Genomic DNA, 17,685 nt, shown 5'->3' with positions numbered 1-17,685 from the left:
TGGGGTGTATGCATCAGTGGGGAAACCAGCGACAATTTTGCAGTATAAAGCCACCGTCATTCCACTTGATATTATGACCGAGGCATGCAACTCATAGAGCTAGCACCACTTTAGGTATATATATAGGGGTTTATTCCGACCCGAGCGCACGCTGCAGTTTTTTGCAGCAATGCAATCGGGTCAGAACTGCGCATGCGCCGGTGCCGCAGTGCATCAGTACATGCCAGACGGCTAACGGCCGTCGTTGCCTAGTGATCGCCTCTGCCTGATTGACAGGCAGAGGCCGTCGCTGGGAGGAAGGGGCATGGCGGCGTTTGGCTGTCATTTTCGAGGGGGGGGAGGGGTCCGGCCAACGAAGGCGTGGCTGGACCATACGGGGGGGGGGGGGGGGGGCGTGACGTCACACGCAGCCACTGCGACCCTGGCAGTGACAAGTAACTCTCGGCCAGCCGCAGGAACTGCGTTGGCTGGGAATTACTCTACAAGTACAAAAGCGGCACTGCTTTTGTACTTGTGCGGTGGTGCGGAACAGACATGCGGGGCGGGCTAGCCCTGTGCTGGGCATCCCCCCGCATGTCTGTGTCAATGATCGTAGCTGTGCTAAAATTAGCACAGCTACGATCAGGTCGGAGTGACCCCTTAGTTCCGGTTTCAGATTTTCTCCTTATTTATTGCAGACACTCCATTCCTGTCCCACCGGTAACCCCCAGCCTACCGCATTGTGGAGATCACAGGTCTGACGCCAGCCTCCTGCAAGCAGCAGTCTGTGAAGGGTTTTAATTTGTTCTATTTATCAACACATTTAAATATGTAGCCACTTATTACTAATTCATTGGGCACTTGCTTCAGTAGCATGAATCATGATGCATCTGAGCAGAATTGAAGGGAATGTAGTAAGTAATCCCATATGAATGCAATAGTAATTTACCTATTCATTAAATAGTGTACTGCGTTACCTTCTTGTCTTCTGTTCAGCTAATCTCACACGCCAACAAACGCACTCGCACAAACACTAACACATGCAAACACTAACGCAAACAACAAACACACACTCGCACAAACACCCAACACACTAACCCTTGCAAACACTAACACACAACAAGCACACACTCGAACAAACTCCATCACACTAACACATGCAAACACTAACACACAACAAACGCGCACTCGCACAAACTCCTAACAAATGCATACACTAACACACAGCAAACACGCACTCAAACAAACTCCAACACACTAACACATGCAAAACACTAACTCACACTCCTGCAAACACACACATGCACACTCTGGTCCATAATCCAATTTCCCTGTGGCAACTATGCAGACAAATTGTAAATTCTTGTGCCCTCTTCAATAGCTCAGATTCAGTGCTTTATCCATTTACTTTCCCTTGTCTTGAAAGTATTGATTTTGCTGACTGTATTTTGAAGCATACAGAGCGATCCCTGGAATGATGTGCGGCAACCCAGCAGTGTTGTGGATTTGCATTGTGAAGCAGCAGACAGTATTTTCTCTGTTTATGAATGTCCGTAATTTCTTTAAAAAAAAAAAGGATTAATCTATATTTATTAAGCAGCGACGCAGTATGCATTTCTGCATTACATACAGGGACATGAAGCAGATGAGCTTACAAGAGGTGCAGAGAACACTTCACGCACAAAGTAGCGGAGTAACGACTGTAGTGGCTGGTTAGGAAAGGGTGTATGGTTATTGCAAGGCAGCAACATGGTGATTGGCTAATAATAAAGCAGCCATTGACAGTTGCCATTTCTTGGCAGTTAGCGGTGGTGTGGAACAGTTTGTGTAAGGACACATTGGGGGAGAATGTACCAAGCCTTTTAAGAGTTGAGAAGCTGCCCATAGCAACCAATCAGATTGTAGTTGGCATTTGTAAAGTACATTCTATAAAATGATAGGTAGAAGTGGGATGTAGTTATGTGACCGGCGGTCACAATACAGACGGCTACATCCCGCCCCCTCTAAATCCTGACAGTCAGCATGCCGACTAACAGGTACTGTTCCCACTCGTGGGTGTCCATAACACCCATAGAGTGGGAATAAAACCTGTGGCGAGGGCAACGAGCCTGCAAGGGGCCCCGTTGCGCCCCATCCCTGCAAGCATTCTGCTGCCGGGATCCCGCGGTCGGTATGCTGACCGATGGGATCCCCCAGCGCCGGTAAGCCATACCCAACCCGTAAAAGTTGATTGGTTCTCCACTTCTCTGCTTTTTCATTCTGTAGAAGGCTTGATACATTTCCCCCCCATGGCAAGATGGAGACCGGAATCTTTCCTAAGCAGTATGGGTTTTACATTGGGAGGAGACTGGCGGACACCCACATGGGTTTGGGGAAAATATATGCAAGTCTTTGCAGCGGTCAGTATGAAATCTCAGCCGACATCTCTGCAAAGCATCTACATAAGCCGACATGCCGGTGTATTACATTGTCCATTTAAATGCTAACTAGAATTACAAATAGCTTCAGACGGGTACGGGTCGTTGGGTCGACACAACTTAGGTCAACAGTCATTAGGTCGACCACTATTGTTCGACATGCATTAGGTCGACAGGGACACTAGGTCGACATGGTCATTAGGCCGACATGTACAAGCCCGACAGGTCAAAATGTCGACATGAGGTTGTTGTTTTTTCCACTTTTTTTGGTGTCGTTTTCTTCGTAAAGTGACAGGGAACCCCAATTAGTGCACCGTGTCCCCTCGCTTCGAGCAAGGTGCTTCGCTACCGCTGCGCTCATCACAGGCTACCATTCCCAATTGTAGTCCACATGGATCGTAAAGTATGAAAAAGTCCAAAAATTGAAGAAGAAAAAATGTGAAAAAATCATGTCAACCTTTTGACCAGTTGACCTTGAACATGTCGACCTATAGTGGTCAACCCAATGACTTTCGACCCAAGTGGTGTTGACCTATTGACCGTATCCCCTTCAGACTACTGCAACACATTAATATGTTTTTTGATACATTGGCAGAGTCAGGCAGTAAATGAATTAATTGTTGCATGAGCAATGTGGGACCCCCCCCCCCCTTCTGTCCCTTTCCGTGCGTTGTCCCGTTTCTCGCCATTGCACCACAATACCATGTATTCCTACCATTGTCCCCCCAGGAATAATACAGGAATGTTCGTTTAGAGAGCCTGCTGACCATGACCTTCCTGGTGATCCCTGCCCTGAGCGTGTAATTTATGTACCCCAAAGAAATTTTTAAATAGCACATAGAATCAAGGCAATTTTAAGCCTACAGTAAAAATCAAGGATGGTTTCCGTCTTGTGTATTGGAAAAAAAACAAGACTTCTGGTTCTGCGTTAGAGCTCCTTCCATAGGAATAACCTTCAAGGCTTCTTTTAAATGCCAAGTGAGGCCGTCCTGAGATTTCTCTAAGCAGCTCCTTTGACCTCTCCAGAGGTCCTGAATATAAAATGGCTGCAGAGACTGACCCGCGTGTCCTCTTTCCTACTGCAGAAAAGATAATAAGGGAGTACAAAGACAAGAGCAGCATATTATAGATAGAGCAGGCATAATGGGGAACCACAGCTGTTCTTGGCTACAGTGTCTGTGTTTTTAACCTTAGGAAATGTATGTACAGAGATTCCCCTCTGCTGCTTCTCTCTGCAAAGATATAAACAGTGCAGCCCTTTAACCGTATTCCAGGTCTGCTTTTAAATCACTATTAAAATGGCAAGTTATTTCTTCCCACTGTCTCCCCTAATACCTGCTTTGCCACCAACCAGATAATAAATATGATCTTGCATTAATAGAATGCAATGCAGTTCTGTGGCCTCATTAAGCGCCATGCTGTTGGCCGTCACGGAGATGTTTGACTGGCCTGTGCGGAACCGTTGCTTTAGTCTTGCCTGATTTGCATGGGGCAACGATAAATCATTCAGATATTTTAAAGAGACAAGTCCACCCTTTCTTAAGTGTTTAAGCAGAGAACCCAGATGGCGGTCGCATCACATAGACAAATAACAAACACACGACTTTAAGGTTGAGGATCTGGCCAGGCGTATTACTGGTGGTGCTTGGGTTGATTGGAGGAACAGGGTGTATGAGCCAGGGAACATTGATTTTCAGTTTTGGAATGCTGACTGGTTGGAAATTGATGATGACAATTAGTAGAAACAAGGTAATGTATCACTTTTCATTGTAATTAAATGTAAGCTCTCACGAGCAGGGCCCTCTTCCCTCATGTGCTTATCCTTTTCTTACTTCAATAACCCTCAACTGCCCAAATCCAGAGCCGGCCCTAGGCATAGACAAGCCAGGCAAATGCCTAGGGCATTTGATATGCCTAGGGGCACAAGCAGCTTCTGCTGATTAAAATGATATGCAGCATGCCTATATTCTGTGTGTGACTGCGGCTGTATCTGCATAGGAAGTGCTACATTACAGTGTATTCCTGGAAATCACTGTAATGTAGCATTTTGTATGCAGATACAGCCACAGTCGCACAGAGAATATAGGCATGCTGCATATCATTTTAATCACCAGAAGCTGCTTGTGCATCCTAGCCACATACTAATGCAAATAATGTTCGTCGAAAAAAAAGGCGCCTGACGTTAGCAGAGCTGCCAGCTGACTCACGCCAGGCATCTCCTGCTGCATGGCGTATTGAGGCAAGATGTATGAGAACACATCTGTATCCAAGCAGAGGCAGAGGTCACAGTGTTAGTGGCCATGTGAGTGCTGAGTGCAGGTGGGTTGGTTGTGCAGTAGTGTTCGGCATATGTGTAAGGGGCATTATGTGTATAAGGGCATTAATAAAGGTTGCGTAATTTGTAAGGGGCATTAACATTGTGTGTCATATGTGTAAGGCGCATTACTGTGTGGTATGTGTATAAATGCATTACTAATGTGTGGCAGTATGTGTATAAGGTGCTCTACTGTGTGGCATAATATAATGTATAGAAAGGGCACTACTGTGTGGTCTAATGTGAATAAAGAGCAATATGATGTGGTATAATATGAATAAGGAGCAATTCAGTGTGAAGTAATGTGAATAAGGGTCACTACTGTGAGGAGTAACGTATATAAAGTAAAGTGGTACTACTGTGTGGCGTAATTTAAATTGGGGGTACTATTGTATGGCCATGCCCCTTCCTAGCAAGGAAGCTGTGCGCCAAATGTGTGCACAGTTCCTATTTAAATCATAGTGAGTAGGAGCACCAAAATGAGCTTGGGAGGGAAGGGGTTGGGGGGCACCGACTCTGCCCAAATCCTACAGTTTTCGGCCACCTTGATACTTATCTCAATGTCATCTACTGATGTAGTTATGCTTCGTTACCCTGTATTTGTCCTATATTGTCTTCAACTGTAAGTCACTGTTTTCCTGTTTTGATTATTATGCTATGTATCTGTTAAGCGCCTTCAGTCCTATTGGAGAAAGAGCGCTATATAAATAAAATTATTATAAATTATTATTTATTATGTGCATATGTACTCTGTAATCAGACGCAGCGGAACCCTTATGGCGCCATATAAATAAAGGATAATAATAATAATAATAATAATATATGAATTTTATGAGAAAAGTTTCCGAAAAGAAAATCACTTGCCACCGAAACACTTAAATCCTCAGAAGCTGCCAGAATAAGGCAAATTACAAATGTTGCCAAATAGTTTATTGCATGTCCCTACTAATATACTACATGAATACCCCAGTCCGTATTCATCCCCTTGGCAGGATTTTATTAATCATACTGTTGGGTGTGTGGACTTATGATGGTTTTACAGAGAATGTTTCAGTCCCTGCCCCAGTGGAGCTTACATTCTATGGGGCAGATGTATTAAGCCTGGAGAAGGGATAAAGAAGTTATAAGTGTAATGTGATAACACACCAGCCAATCATTACAGTTTTGAAAAATGACAGGCGCTGATTGGCTGGTGCGTTATCACCTTCCACTTATCACTTCTTTATCACCTCTCCATTCTTCATACATCTGCCTCTACATCCCCTATAACATGAACACACACTAGAGTTCGTTTTTTGGGTGTCATTCTGACCTGATCGCACGCTGCAGTTTATCGCAGTGGTGCGATCGTGTCAGAACTGCGCATGCGCAGACGCTGATTGACAGGCAGAGGCGGTCGCTGGGGGGGGGCAGAACTGCAGCGTTTGCCCACTGTCTCGTGGGCGCGGTCTGGCCAATGCAGGCGTGGCCGGACCAAATGGGGGGTCAGGCCGCAGCGGTTGCGTGACGTCACACACAGCCGCTGCATGCTAAAGCTGCGCTGGCCGGGAGCTACTCTTGAAGTGCAAAGGCATCGCCGCTGTGCGATGCCTTTGCACTTCTGCGGGGAAGCCGGCACTGACATGCGGGGCGGGCTAGCCCTGTGCTGGGGGTCCCCCCGCATGTCAGTGTGAATGATTGTAGCTGTGCTAAATTTAGCACAGCTACGATCATCTCGGTATGACCCCCTTTGTCAGAAGCTGAGTAACCTGTCAGTGTGTTTTAGGATTGTGGGAGGAAACTGGCGTGGCCAGAGCTAACACGGGGAAAACATATTCCACCCATGACCCCCAGTGCTGTGAGCTCGCATAGCTAACCACTGAAGTTTACAGTCCAGATTATTTTAACAATAGAACGTAAGAATGTAAAATAGGGTCTGTGGAGTATTCCACGTGAATGAGAAATTGGAGAGTTAAACGTTTTACTGCCTGGTGTTACAGAGCTACCAGTATCTATAAATGATCTTGTTTGGGTAAGTAAATACATCCATCCAATTATTACTGTATGATTATCATTGGTGATTTTCAGAATGACACAGACAAATACAGTAATTACGGCCTTCATATATCGTGAAGATCACTATAGGATTGTTTTCTCCTCTATCAAATAAACCTGCTTATATCCGCACGGCACAGTAATACCAGACTACTTTTCCACATGTTCAAGTACCTTCATTGTGCACATCCTCTGCTTCACATCCGCTATATTACACCACTTACATAATGGAAGAATGAGCGCCAGTTAGCCATGGCATTGTCATGCAAACCCATCTGCACAGTCATCTTCCTTCCTCTCGCCCATTCAGTCCCTTCTATTTTTATTTTTACATCCCCCCCCCCCCAAAACAGAGCATACTGTATTTTCTACAAGTCCTGCCATTGGCCCTCATTCCGAGTTGATCGGTCGCAATGCGAATTTAGCAGAGTTACACACGCTAAGCCTACGCCTACTGGGAGTGTATCTTAGCTTCTTAAAATTGCGACCGATGTATTCGCAATATTGCGATTACAAACTACTTTGCAGTTTCTGAGTAACTTCAACCTTACTCTGCCTGTGCGATCAGTTCAGTGCTTGTCGTTCCTGGTTTGACGTCACAAACACACCCAGCGTTCGCCCAGCCACTCCTCCGTTTCTCCAGCCACTCCTGCGTTTTTTCCGGAAACGGTAGCGTTTTCATCCACACGCCCATAAAACGCCGTGTTTCCGCCCAGTAACACCCATTTCCTGTCAATCACATTACGATCGCCGGAGCGATGAAAAAGCCGTGAGTAAAAATACTATCTTCATTGTTAAATTACTTGGCGCAGTCGCAGTGCGAATATTGCGCATGCGTACTAAGCGGATTTTCATTGCGATGCGATGAAAAATACCGACCGATCAACTCGGAATGAGGGCCATTGCTTGATCCTCCATTCTCTTTATCCTCCACCCTATGTTATTCCTCCCTTCTCTTTAACAATTATTCCTAACGTTAACCGTTCCCATTAACTTGCCTTTACACTGGCGCCTTTTCCATCTTCTTTTAGACATTCTATTATCAAATGCATCATTAAAATCCCGTTATCTTTCGCAGCCATCACCCAGCCTCACCGATCCCCATCTCCTCTACACTCCTTGGACGTTGTGTTCATTTGGAATTGTCGATTTGTCTTTTCTTTAACTCTCTACTAGAACCTCTGCTAACATCACAGCCCATACTACAATAGCCAATTACCTACTCACTGCTCAATCCAAAGATCGGTGCTTTATAGGCCTTTGACACCGTTGATCACTCTGCTACAGTAATCCAGTGTATTTTTAGAACCCTTTCCCCCTCTTCTTAGTTCTGGGGGAGCTTCCTGAGCTCAGTATAATCTTTATGCAGATGGCTCTCAGATCTTCCTCTGTGCTCCTGGTCTCTCACCTGTACTGGCTCACGTTGCTGCCTTGCAGTTGTCTTCTTTTTCGTATCTTCTCACGTCTTCAGTCTGAAATTGGATACAGCTTGAATCAGTATCTTTATTTCCTATATAAGTTCTTCTTAATGTAACAATCACTGAGGATAATGCTGATATCTCTTCCGTTGCCCAAGCCTGCTTGTTACGGACAACTATTGACGCTAGACTGTAATTCCCTGCTTACACTACAGAAACTGAATGCCATCTTCAGCATAAAAACATGTTCACCATCCGTCCCTTCCCTTTGATACAACTGAAATAGAACTTCACGCTGTCATTATTTCTGGGCTATACTATTTCAACACTCTCCTCCATCTCTCTTCATATCGGATCATCTCTTCTTACTCTTGCCTTCCGGGATTTCTCTCATGCTGCCCCTATTTTCTGGGACACTGGGCCTAATTCAGACCTGCAAATTTTTTCTCTTAATGGGCAAAACCATGTTCAGTGCAGGCGGGGCAGAGATAACATGTGCAGAGAGAGTTAGATTTGGGTGGGGTGTGTTCAAACTGAAATCTAAATTTCAGTGTAAACATAAAGCAGCCAGTATTTACCCTGCACAGAAACAATATAACCCACCCAAATCTAACTCTCTCTGCACATGTTACATCTGCCCCGCCTGCAGTGCCGCATGGTTTTGTCCATTAGAGAAAGATTTGGCTTTTGCGATCAGGTCTATATTAAACATAGAAACATAGAATTTGACGGCAGATAAGAACCACTTGGCCCATCTAGTGTGCCCCTTTTTTATTTTATCCTTTAGGCAATCTCAAACCTTTTTTAACCTTAATTCTTTGTAAGGATATTCATATGCCTGTCCCAAGCATGTTTAAATTGCCCTACAGTCTTAGCCTCTACCACCTCTGACGGGAGGCTATTCCACTTATCCACTACCCTTTCTGTGAAGTAATTTTTCCTTAAATTTCCCCTGAACCTCCCCCCCTCCAGTCTCAATGTATGCCCTCGAGTTCTAATACTTCTTTTCCTTTGAAGAATGTTTCCCTCCTGAACTTTAAGACCCTTGATATATTTGAAAGTTTCTATCATGTCCCCCCTTTCCCTTTAGGCCAATTAGGCCCACTATTGCTCGTCTCACTCCTCAGAATCTCAAAACTTTAAATCAAGAGTCCTCTCTTCAGACAGACATATAAGCCTGATCAGAGACTAACTCCACTTACCTGCATGGTCAGAACTTCACACCACAATTTTGTTTTCAGTACCCTCTGTCACTTTGCACATACCCTCTTGTACAAATTCCTTTTCCTAAGTTCTTTGGACTGATTGACAGTTTCTCATTTTTGTGTAAATGTTCGAATTGCGTAATTGTTTTATTTCCCAGTATCTCTTGCGTACAGCGCTACTGATTATGATGTTGCAATATAATAGTAATAATACGAGGGCAGTCTATCCAGAAGCAAGTGATGTCCCATTGATGGTTCTTTGTCTTACAGTAATAAATCTAAATAAAGTTTGATATGTAAATGTTTTGTTGGGAATTTTATTGATTGATGTGGGGGTTCTACCAATATCTCCTTGGTAAATGCAACCGCAGCCTAAGAGCTGGGACCTATGTATTTCAGTCTTGTGCTTTTGTGTATGACCGCATCCTTACGTGCCTCAGAAAACACAAGTGTGTATTTTGGATTTATTGTGTCTATAAAAGGTGGCGTATAGTGCTCTGAACCAGGGACGGATCTAGACTTTTCTTTAGGGGGGGCGGTTTACTGTTTAATCTTGACTTCTCCCTCTACAGTCCCAACTCCTCCCATCGGCAATCCTAACTCCTCCTCTCTAAATTCTGATAACTATTTGAGTGAGACTGAGATAGAGCTTTGTGCTTGTTCTATGTACATGTGACTGTGCTATGGGGTAATTGTATTTATTAGCCCTAGTACCCACACACCAGCAAGTGAGGGGCAAATGCTCTGTAACCCTTGCTCTCCTGGCTCCTCTGTGCTGCTGTGTTATAAGCTGCAGCACATCGTTCTGCTTCAGGCTCTCCCAGGAGAGCTCTCTTCTGCTCAAAAGTGGGCGTGGCTATGACTGTGTTAGGGGGGGCATTCGCCCCCTTCGCCCCCCCCCCTAGATCCGGCCCTGCTCTGAACTCATTTACCACATGGTTATCCATAGATAATCTCACGTGATCTGTATACATTAGGATTCCCTCACAGCATGTACAGTGCATCGATTTGTGTAACACCGGATATAAAGTGACTTTAAGAAATAGTTGTTTTGCGTCCTTTTGTGTGCTTGTGTTTACGTATGTTTATTGTTAGGCAGTGTCGGTGTTATTACCCCCCTTCTCTTTCTAGTGAGCTGCTCAGAGAGAAAACAACAGTTTACTTGCAGGTAGCAATCATACACAACAAACTGCACACATTTACTTACCATTGTATCAACGTGACTTTAATAGCTTTAAGTGATTAGCAATTGAACAGATGCTGTTGATCAATAATGTATATAGCTTGTCGTATACCCTAAATGTCTAGTGAACGGTGAAAAGTGTAGGTGCCGGCACTCCTAACCTTCCATCTTTTCTCGTCCTCGCTTTCACTGTCCCGATCACATCAGGTGTCATATGCAGTGATTTGTCTGTCAAACAATTTTCCTCTCCATTAAGTTTTATGCTCCTCAGCTGCTGTTGTGCGGATGCCCTGTGCATTTTCTGCTGAGGTAGCAGGGGTTGTTTTTTTATAACATGCACCCGTTTAAGCTGCCGGTGAGTCTTGTGAAATCATTTTACTCATTCAAGGGAAGGCTTTAAATGCAATATATCTTCTTTTATCACAGGCAAGGCTCTGACATTCCTGCTACTGCAACCCCCCAGCCCAAAGCTCCCCCCTCACAGCACCATCCGCAGGACGGCTATTGATCTGATTGGACGAGGCTTTACCGTGTGGGAGCCATATATGGACGTCTCTGCCGTGCTGATGGGACTCCTAGAACTCTGCGCAGATGCGGAAAAACAGCTGGCCAAGTATGTATTGTTCGTGAGATCCAGCTGTCATGTGTTCTTAATGGGGGTAATTCTGAGTTGATCGCAGCAGGAATTTTGTTAGCAGTTGGGCAAAACCATGTGCACTGCAGGTGGTGCAGATGTAACATGTGCAGAGAGAGTTAGATTTGGGTGTGGTGTGTTCAATCTGCAATCTAAATTGCAGTGTAAAAATAAAGCAGCCAGTATTTACCCTGCACAGAAACAAAATAACCCACCCAAATCTAACTCTCTCTGCACATGTTATATCTTCGCCCCCCTCCCCCCCCCCCCCCGCAGTGCACATGGTTTTGCCCAATTGCTAACAAAATTCCTGCTGCGAATTACCCCCTATATCGCCTAATATCATATGACTTCTTTAGCAAAATGAAAATGTGCCTATTTAGCATTGAACTTTGACCATTTTATTACCTAGATCTCTTGATGGATAAAATGTGGTAATCATTATTATTTTTACATATAAATGGAGATCAGACCCATGTAAATGTGGTTTGTAACAAATCAATCAATATCCTGGAGAATCCGTCACAATTGTGTCAAGAGAGATTGAAGGACGCAGGGCGTGATTTGGAGATGGACGTAGTTCGAACGGAGTCTGTGGGCCTAATTCAGACCTGAGCGGTGCTGTGCGTTTTTGCACAGCATCCGATCAAGTCTGAACTGCGCAGGTGACGGCTGAACATGCCAGACAGGCGACGGTTGTCTTAGCCATGCGATCGCCTCTGCCTGATTGACAGGCAGAGGTGGTGAGGGGGCGGGCCGCGGCGGCTGTGTAACGTCACTCGCAGCCGCAGCGACAGTAGCTCCCTGCCAGCGCACAGGAGCTGCGCTGGTGGGGAGCTACTCTTCCAGTACAAAAGCATCACCGCTGTGCGATGCTTTTGTACTTATGTGGGGGGAGGGCCTGACATGCGGGGCGGAGAAGCCCTGTGCTGGGCGTCCCCCCGCATGTCTGAAGACTGATCGTAGATGTGATAAATTTAGCACACCTACGATCAGGTCTGAATTAGGCCCTTTGTACACAGCGGCTGCGTTAAAATATGCAAAAGCAGCAGGAGGCTTCTTGAGTTAAGTCACCCACTGAGATTTTTGCGCAGCGCAGATCTAAGAACAGCTTATACATCAGGTGCGGGATGAAATGAAGTCCGTGTTCAGCGGCCATGTGGGATGCCGGCCGAACTCTGATATTTATTTTTTTTAAACGGGCAATCATGCACAAAGCATAGCCTTGTACACGATTGCCCCTTTAAAAAACCATCCGTGTTCAGCCGGAATCCCGCATGGCCGCAGAACTTGAACTTCATTGCATCCCGGCCCAGGTTTCCGCACATCTTTGAATTAGGCCCACTATTACGGCAGTCTGTGCGCTGCGCCACAACGTAACCTGGCAGGCGGCTGTTACAGCGCTGGGACTTTTGATACAGATGTGTCCTCATACATCTAACCTCACAGATTGTGTCCTCATACATCTAACCTCAATACGCCGCGCAGCACACTGACCCTTATGCTACGTCAGAACCCTTCTGTTCACCCTAACCCTTCTACCAACATGACATGCCTGCATCCGGCCAGGACAAGGATGCTTCTACCCATAACTCATTTTTATTGTATTCAGCGAGGGCTGCCGCACACTTCCATATACACACAGCACACCCACAGAGAAAGATAGCCACGTTCTCTGTAGGCGCTTACAGGATTGGGAGAGAGCTGAGTGTATGAGCACAGATACCGCACACACACAAGAGGGACAATAGGGCATAAAAGCATCTTCTCTCTCTCAGAGATAAGATTACAGATCAGCGGCACATCTAGAGCCAGAGGGATCTGCTCTTCCTAGCTCTGTCCAAGGCAAGGCCACAGAGAGCCCTGCAGTCCCAGCACGGAGCAATCTCTGGTTATCTTATCTGTGTCCAGCAGTCAGGGTATCTGCTGCATGGACTTACCCTTTACAGTGAGTGCTGCATACACAGCAATATCTCACAAATCCAAGAGATAGATAGAATTATTAACATTCTCTTGTCTCCAAGTAACGATAAGGGGATTCCCTTCTACTAACTTTTATGTATTTATTAATTTTGCTTAGAGGGCGACATAATGTGATTCAGACCGGAGCGAATGTTCTTTCTGGTCAGTAAATGTTGAATAATAGCTACATAATACATAAAGCCAGCCGTTCTCTCTTTTAGGCTGTTCTGTGACAGGGAAGCGGTTCATTGTCATTTTTATTCCCCCACATCTTTTATAATGAGCCGAAGGTTTATCTGGCCCACTCGTCTTGAGAGATGACTCCAGCGATGATACAACACAGGTTCTCCATATGTATGGGGCTGATCAGTGGATTTCAGTAGATAGCCCGGAGTGCCAGACACGGGCCTGCTCTGCTGCCGCGGATACACAATGCCCTACAGCTGTATTTAGTGCTGTAGTTGTGTGTATTCAGGCATTCTCAAGGGCTGAATTATCCGTCTTGATGCTCATCGTTAACATCACAGCGTCCCCTGACTTCAATAGGTGCTGCGGCCGCAGTGCGTTAACTGGTTTGTTTGTGAGCCAGTCCCATTGTCTGATTGGGAGTCAGGTTTGCCTTGACCCCTGACCCCTCCTCGTGTGCAGGGGGTGTTTTCTCTGCTTCTCAAGTAGCAATGTCATTTTGCTGTATAATTAGTTATTTATTAACGCAGTGTTGGGATTCTTCTGGTAGAATGTTACCACTTCACTCGTCAATAGCACACAACCTATTGCGCTCTCCTGTCACCGGTGTTATTTAGGAAATGGGCCGCTTTCCCACGTAGTAAATATTAGAACAAAGGAACAAAGCATCTGCCTGTCAGACTCAAGACCCATTGTAATAAAGGAGCAAAAACGACCTTTCCCTGGGCTCATCGGGGCCTATGACTGTAGTTTTTGCTAATGAAGCCAGGGTGGGTGAGTCTATAAAGGAGTTTGTACATCAGACTCTCTGGTGTCAATGGAACTTGGGGTAATATTCGTAAATCTTACAAAATCTGATTTTATAACTGTGTGGAGTTTGTATATTCTCCCCGTACTTGCGTGGGTTTCCTCCAGGTACTCCGGTTTCATCCCACAATCCAAAAATATACTACTAGGTTAATTGGATCCAAACAAAATTAACCCTAGCGTGAATGTGTGTGTGTGTGTGTGTGTGTGTGTGTGTGTGTGTGTGTGTGTGTGTGTGTGTGTGTGTGTGTGTGTGTGTGTACATGTGGTAGGGAATATAGATTGTAAGCTCCACTGGGGGCAGGGACTGATGTGAATGGCCAAATATTCTCTGTAAAGCGCTGCGGAATATGTGTGCGCTATATAAATAACTGGTAATAATAATATCAAGATAACACTAATCCCTTTAACTTAAAGCTGTGCTACCGTCTAAATGGACAAACTTATGTTCCCCGCTTCAAAATAAGTGCATGTGAGCGATATAATCAATCAGAAGCCACCATGTCTATGATTGCAGGATCTGATTGGCCCTTGTTTATATCAGGCAAAAAAAACATACAGCCCCAGTATGTTTAACCACAGGGCCCATGAACTGCTGCATGGCACAGCTTTCGGGGCTCCAGGGAGAGGAAGGATCAGATCATTCATTTGTGGAAATATAGCTTTAATAGACTAAATTAAAACCCTTAACTATGCCTTATAATAGTATAAAGCCTTAGGGCCTGATTCTGAGTGGCACGGATCTTGCTGATTTCAGCATACTGCCTTGAAGTGGGCCGCAACCATACAAGTGCAAAGTGTGGAAGGTGTTTGATCGCAGTGTATGGATGGAAATCGGACACCTTTAGGGGATAATATGGATTAGCTTTAGGCAGAGTAGGCTTGTGCCTAGGGATGCTGATAACTGAGCGGGAAACTTTTCCTACGCAACACATACACGCACAGCACACTTTTTTATTCCTTAGCAAATAGAATTGACTGAGGAACAAACTAAAATGTATTTGAGAACAATCTGTTGACATTGGGAGATTAACATTTGTTTCAGAGAACGCAAATGAAAATTACACGCTGCAGCATACATTCCATGTAACTGGAACTAACATGGAACCACAACGCTCCATGTAACTGGAACTAACATGGAACCGCAATGTTCCATGTAACTGGAACTAACATGGAACCGCAATGTTCCATGTAACTGGAACTAACATGGAACCGCAACGTTCCATGTAACTGGAACTAACATGGAACCACAACCTTCCATGTAACTGGAACTAACATGGAACCACAACCCTCCATGTAACTGGAACTAACATGGAACCACAACCTTCCATGTAACTGGAACTAACATGGAACCACAACCTTCCATGTAACTGGAACTAACATTGAACCACAACGTTCCATGTAACTGGAACTAACATGGAACCACAACCCTCCATGTAACTGGAACTAACATTGAACCACAACCTTCCATGTAACTGGAACTAACATTGAACCACAACTTTCCATGTAACTGGAACTAACATGGAACCACAACCCTCCATGTAACTGGAACTAACATTGAACCACAACCTTCCATGTAACTGGAACTAACATGGAACCACAACCCTCCATGTAACTGGAACTAACATGGAACCGCAACGTTCCATGTAACTGGAACTAACATGGAACCACAACCTTCCATGTAACTGGAACTAACATGGAACCATAACCCTCCATGTAACTGGAACTAACATGGAACCACAACCTTCCATGTAACTGGAACTAACATGGAACCACAACCTTCCATGTAACTGGAACTAACATGGAACCACAACCTTCCATGTAACTGGAACTAACATGGAACCACAACCTTCCATGTAACTGGAACTAACATTGAACCACAACGTTCCATGTAACTGGAACGAAGTATTGAGTGCACATGACAGTCCCACCACAGTAAAGACAGCTGTCAAACAGTCTCTCTCCTACATAGTGAAGGCTTCATCTGCCAGTGGGGACCATCGAAGCCTGATCTCCCAGTATCACTCTAAGGGGTCTATTTAATAAGCCTTGGATAGAGGTAAAGTGGACGGAGATAAAGTTCCAGCCAGTCAGCTCCTGTCATTTTCTCTGACGTCCTAGTGGATGCTGGGGACTCCGTCAGGACCATGGGGGATTAGCGGCTCCGCAGGAGACAGGGCACAAAAATAAAGCTTTAGGATCAGGTGGTGTGCACTGGCTCCTCCCCCTATGACCCTCCTCCAAGCCTCAGTTAGATTTTTGTGCCCGGCCGAGAAGGGTGCAATCTAGGTGGCTCTCCTAAAGAGCTGCTTAGAGTAAAAGTTTTGTTAGGTTTTTTATTTTCAGTGAGTCCTGCTGGCAACAGGCTCACTGCATCGAGGGACTTAGGGGAGAGAAGTGAACTCACCTGCGTACAGGATGGATTGGCTTCTTAGGCTACTGGACACCATTAGCTCCAGAGGGAGTCGGAACACAGGTCTCACCCTGGGGTTCGTCCCGGAGCCGCGCCGCCGACCCCCTTGCAGATGCCGAAAAGTGAAGAGGTCCAGAAACCGGCGGCAGAAGACTTTTCAGTCTTCATAAGGTAGCGCACAGCACTGCAGCTGTGCGCCATTGTTGTCAGCACACTTCATAGCAGCGGTCACTGAGGGTGCAGGGCGTTGGGGGGGGCGCCCTGGGCAGCAATGATAGTACCTTATTCTGGCTAAAAATACATCACATATAGCCCCTGGGGGCTATATGGATGTATTTAACCCCTGCCAGGTCTCAGAAAAACGGGAGAAGAAGCCCGCCGAAAAGGGGGCGGGGCCTATTCTCCTCAGCACACAGCGCCATTTTCCCTCACAGAAATGCTGGTGGGAAGGCTCCCAGGCTCTCCCCTGCACTGCACTACAGAAACAGGGTTAAAACAGAGAGGGGGGGGGCACTTATTTGGCGATATGACTATATATATTAAAATGCTATAAGGGAAAAACACTTATATAGAGGTTGTCCCTGTAAAATTATAGCGTTTTTGGTGTGTGCTGGCAAACTCTCCCTCTGTCTCCCCAAAGGGCTAGTGGGGTCCTGTCCTCTATCAGAGCATTCCCTGTGTGTGTGCTGTGTGTCGGTACGTGTGTGTCGACATGTATGAGGACGATGTTGGTGAGGAGGCGGAGCAATTGCCTGTAATGGTGATGTCACTCTCTAGGGAGTCGACACCGGAATGGATGGCTTATTTAAGGAATTACGTGATAATGTCAACACGCTGCAAGGTCGGTTGACGACATGAGACGGCCGGCAAACCAATTAGTACCTGTCCAGGCGTCTCAAACACCGTCAGGGGCGTTAAAACGTCCTTTTACCTCAGTCGGTCGACACAGACACGGACACTGACTCCAGTGTCGACGGTGAAGAAACAAACGTATTTTCCTTTAGGGCCACACGTTACTTGTTAAGGGCAATGAAGGAGGTGTTACATATTTCTGATACTACAAGTACCACAAAAAAGGGTATTATGTGGAGTGTGAAAAAACTACCTGTAGTTTTTCCTGAATCAGATAAATT

The 17,685-nt window shown here is 45.5% G+C and overlaps 1 protein-coding gene across 7 annotated transcripts in view; it reads left to right on the top strand.

The window, feature by feature from the left end:
* The window catches only part of WDR7 (WD repeat domain 7), a 799,383-nt gene that overhangs the window by 550,978 nt on the left and 230,720 nt on the right, over nucleotides 1-17,685 (top strand). For all 7 annotated transcript variants that reach the window (XM_063959708.1, XM_063959725.1, XM_063959718.1 and 4 more), the window contains one exon: nucleotides 10,977-11,163. In XM_063959708.1, coding sequence (XP_063815778.1) covers nucleotides 10,977-11,163 — 187 coding nt within the window. The remainder of the gene's footprint in view (nucleotides 1-10,976; nucleotides 11,164-17,685) is intronic.

The sequence above is a fragment of the Pseudophryne corroboree genome, chromosome 1, assembly GCF_028390025.1.
Source record: "Pseudophryne corroboree isolate aPseCor3 chromosome 1, aPseCor3.hap2, whole genome shotgun sequence".
Taxonomy (NCBI): Eukaryota; Metazoa; Chordata; class Amphibia; order Anura; family Myobatrachidae; genus Pseudophryne; species Pseudophryne corroboree.
Note: the sequence above shows the minus strand (reverse complement) of the source record. Positions and strands in the feature narration are given on the sequence as shown.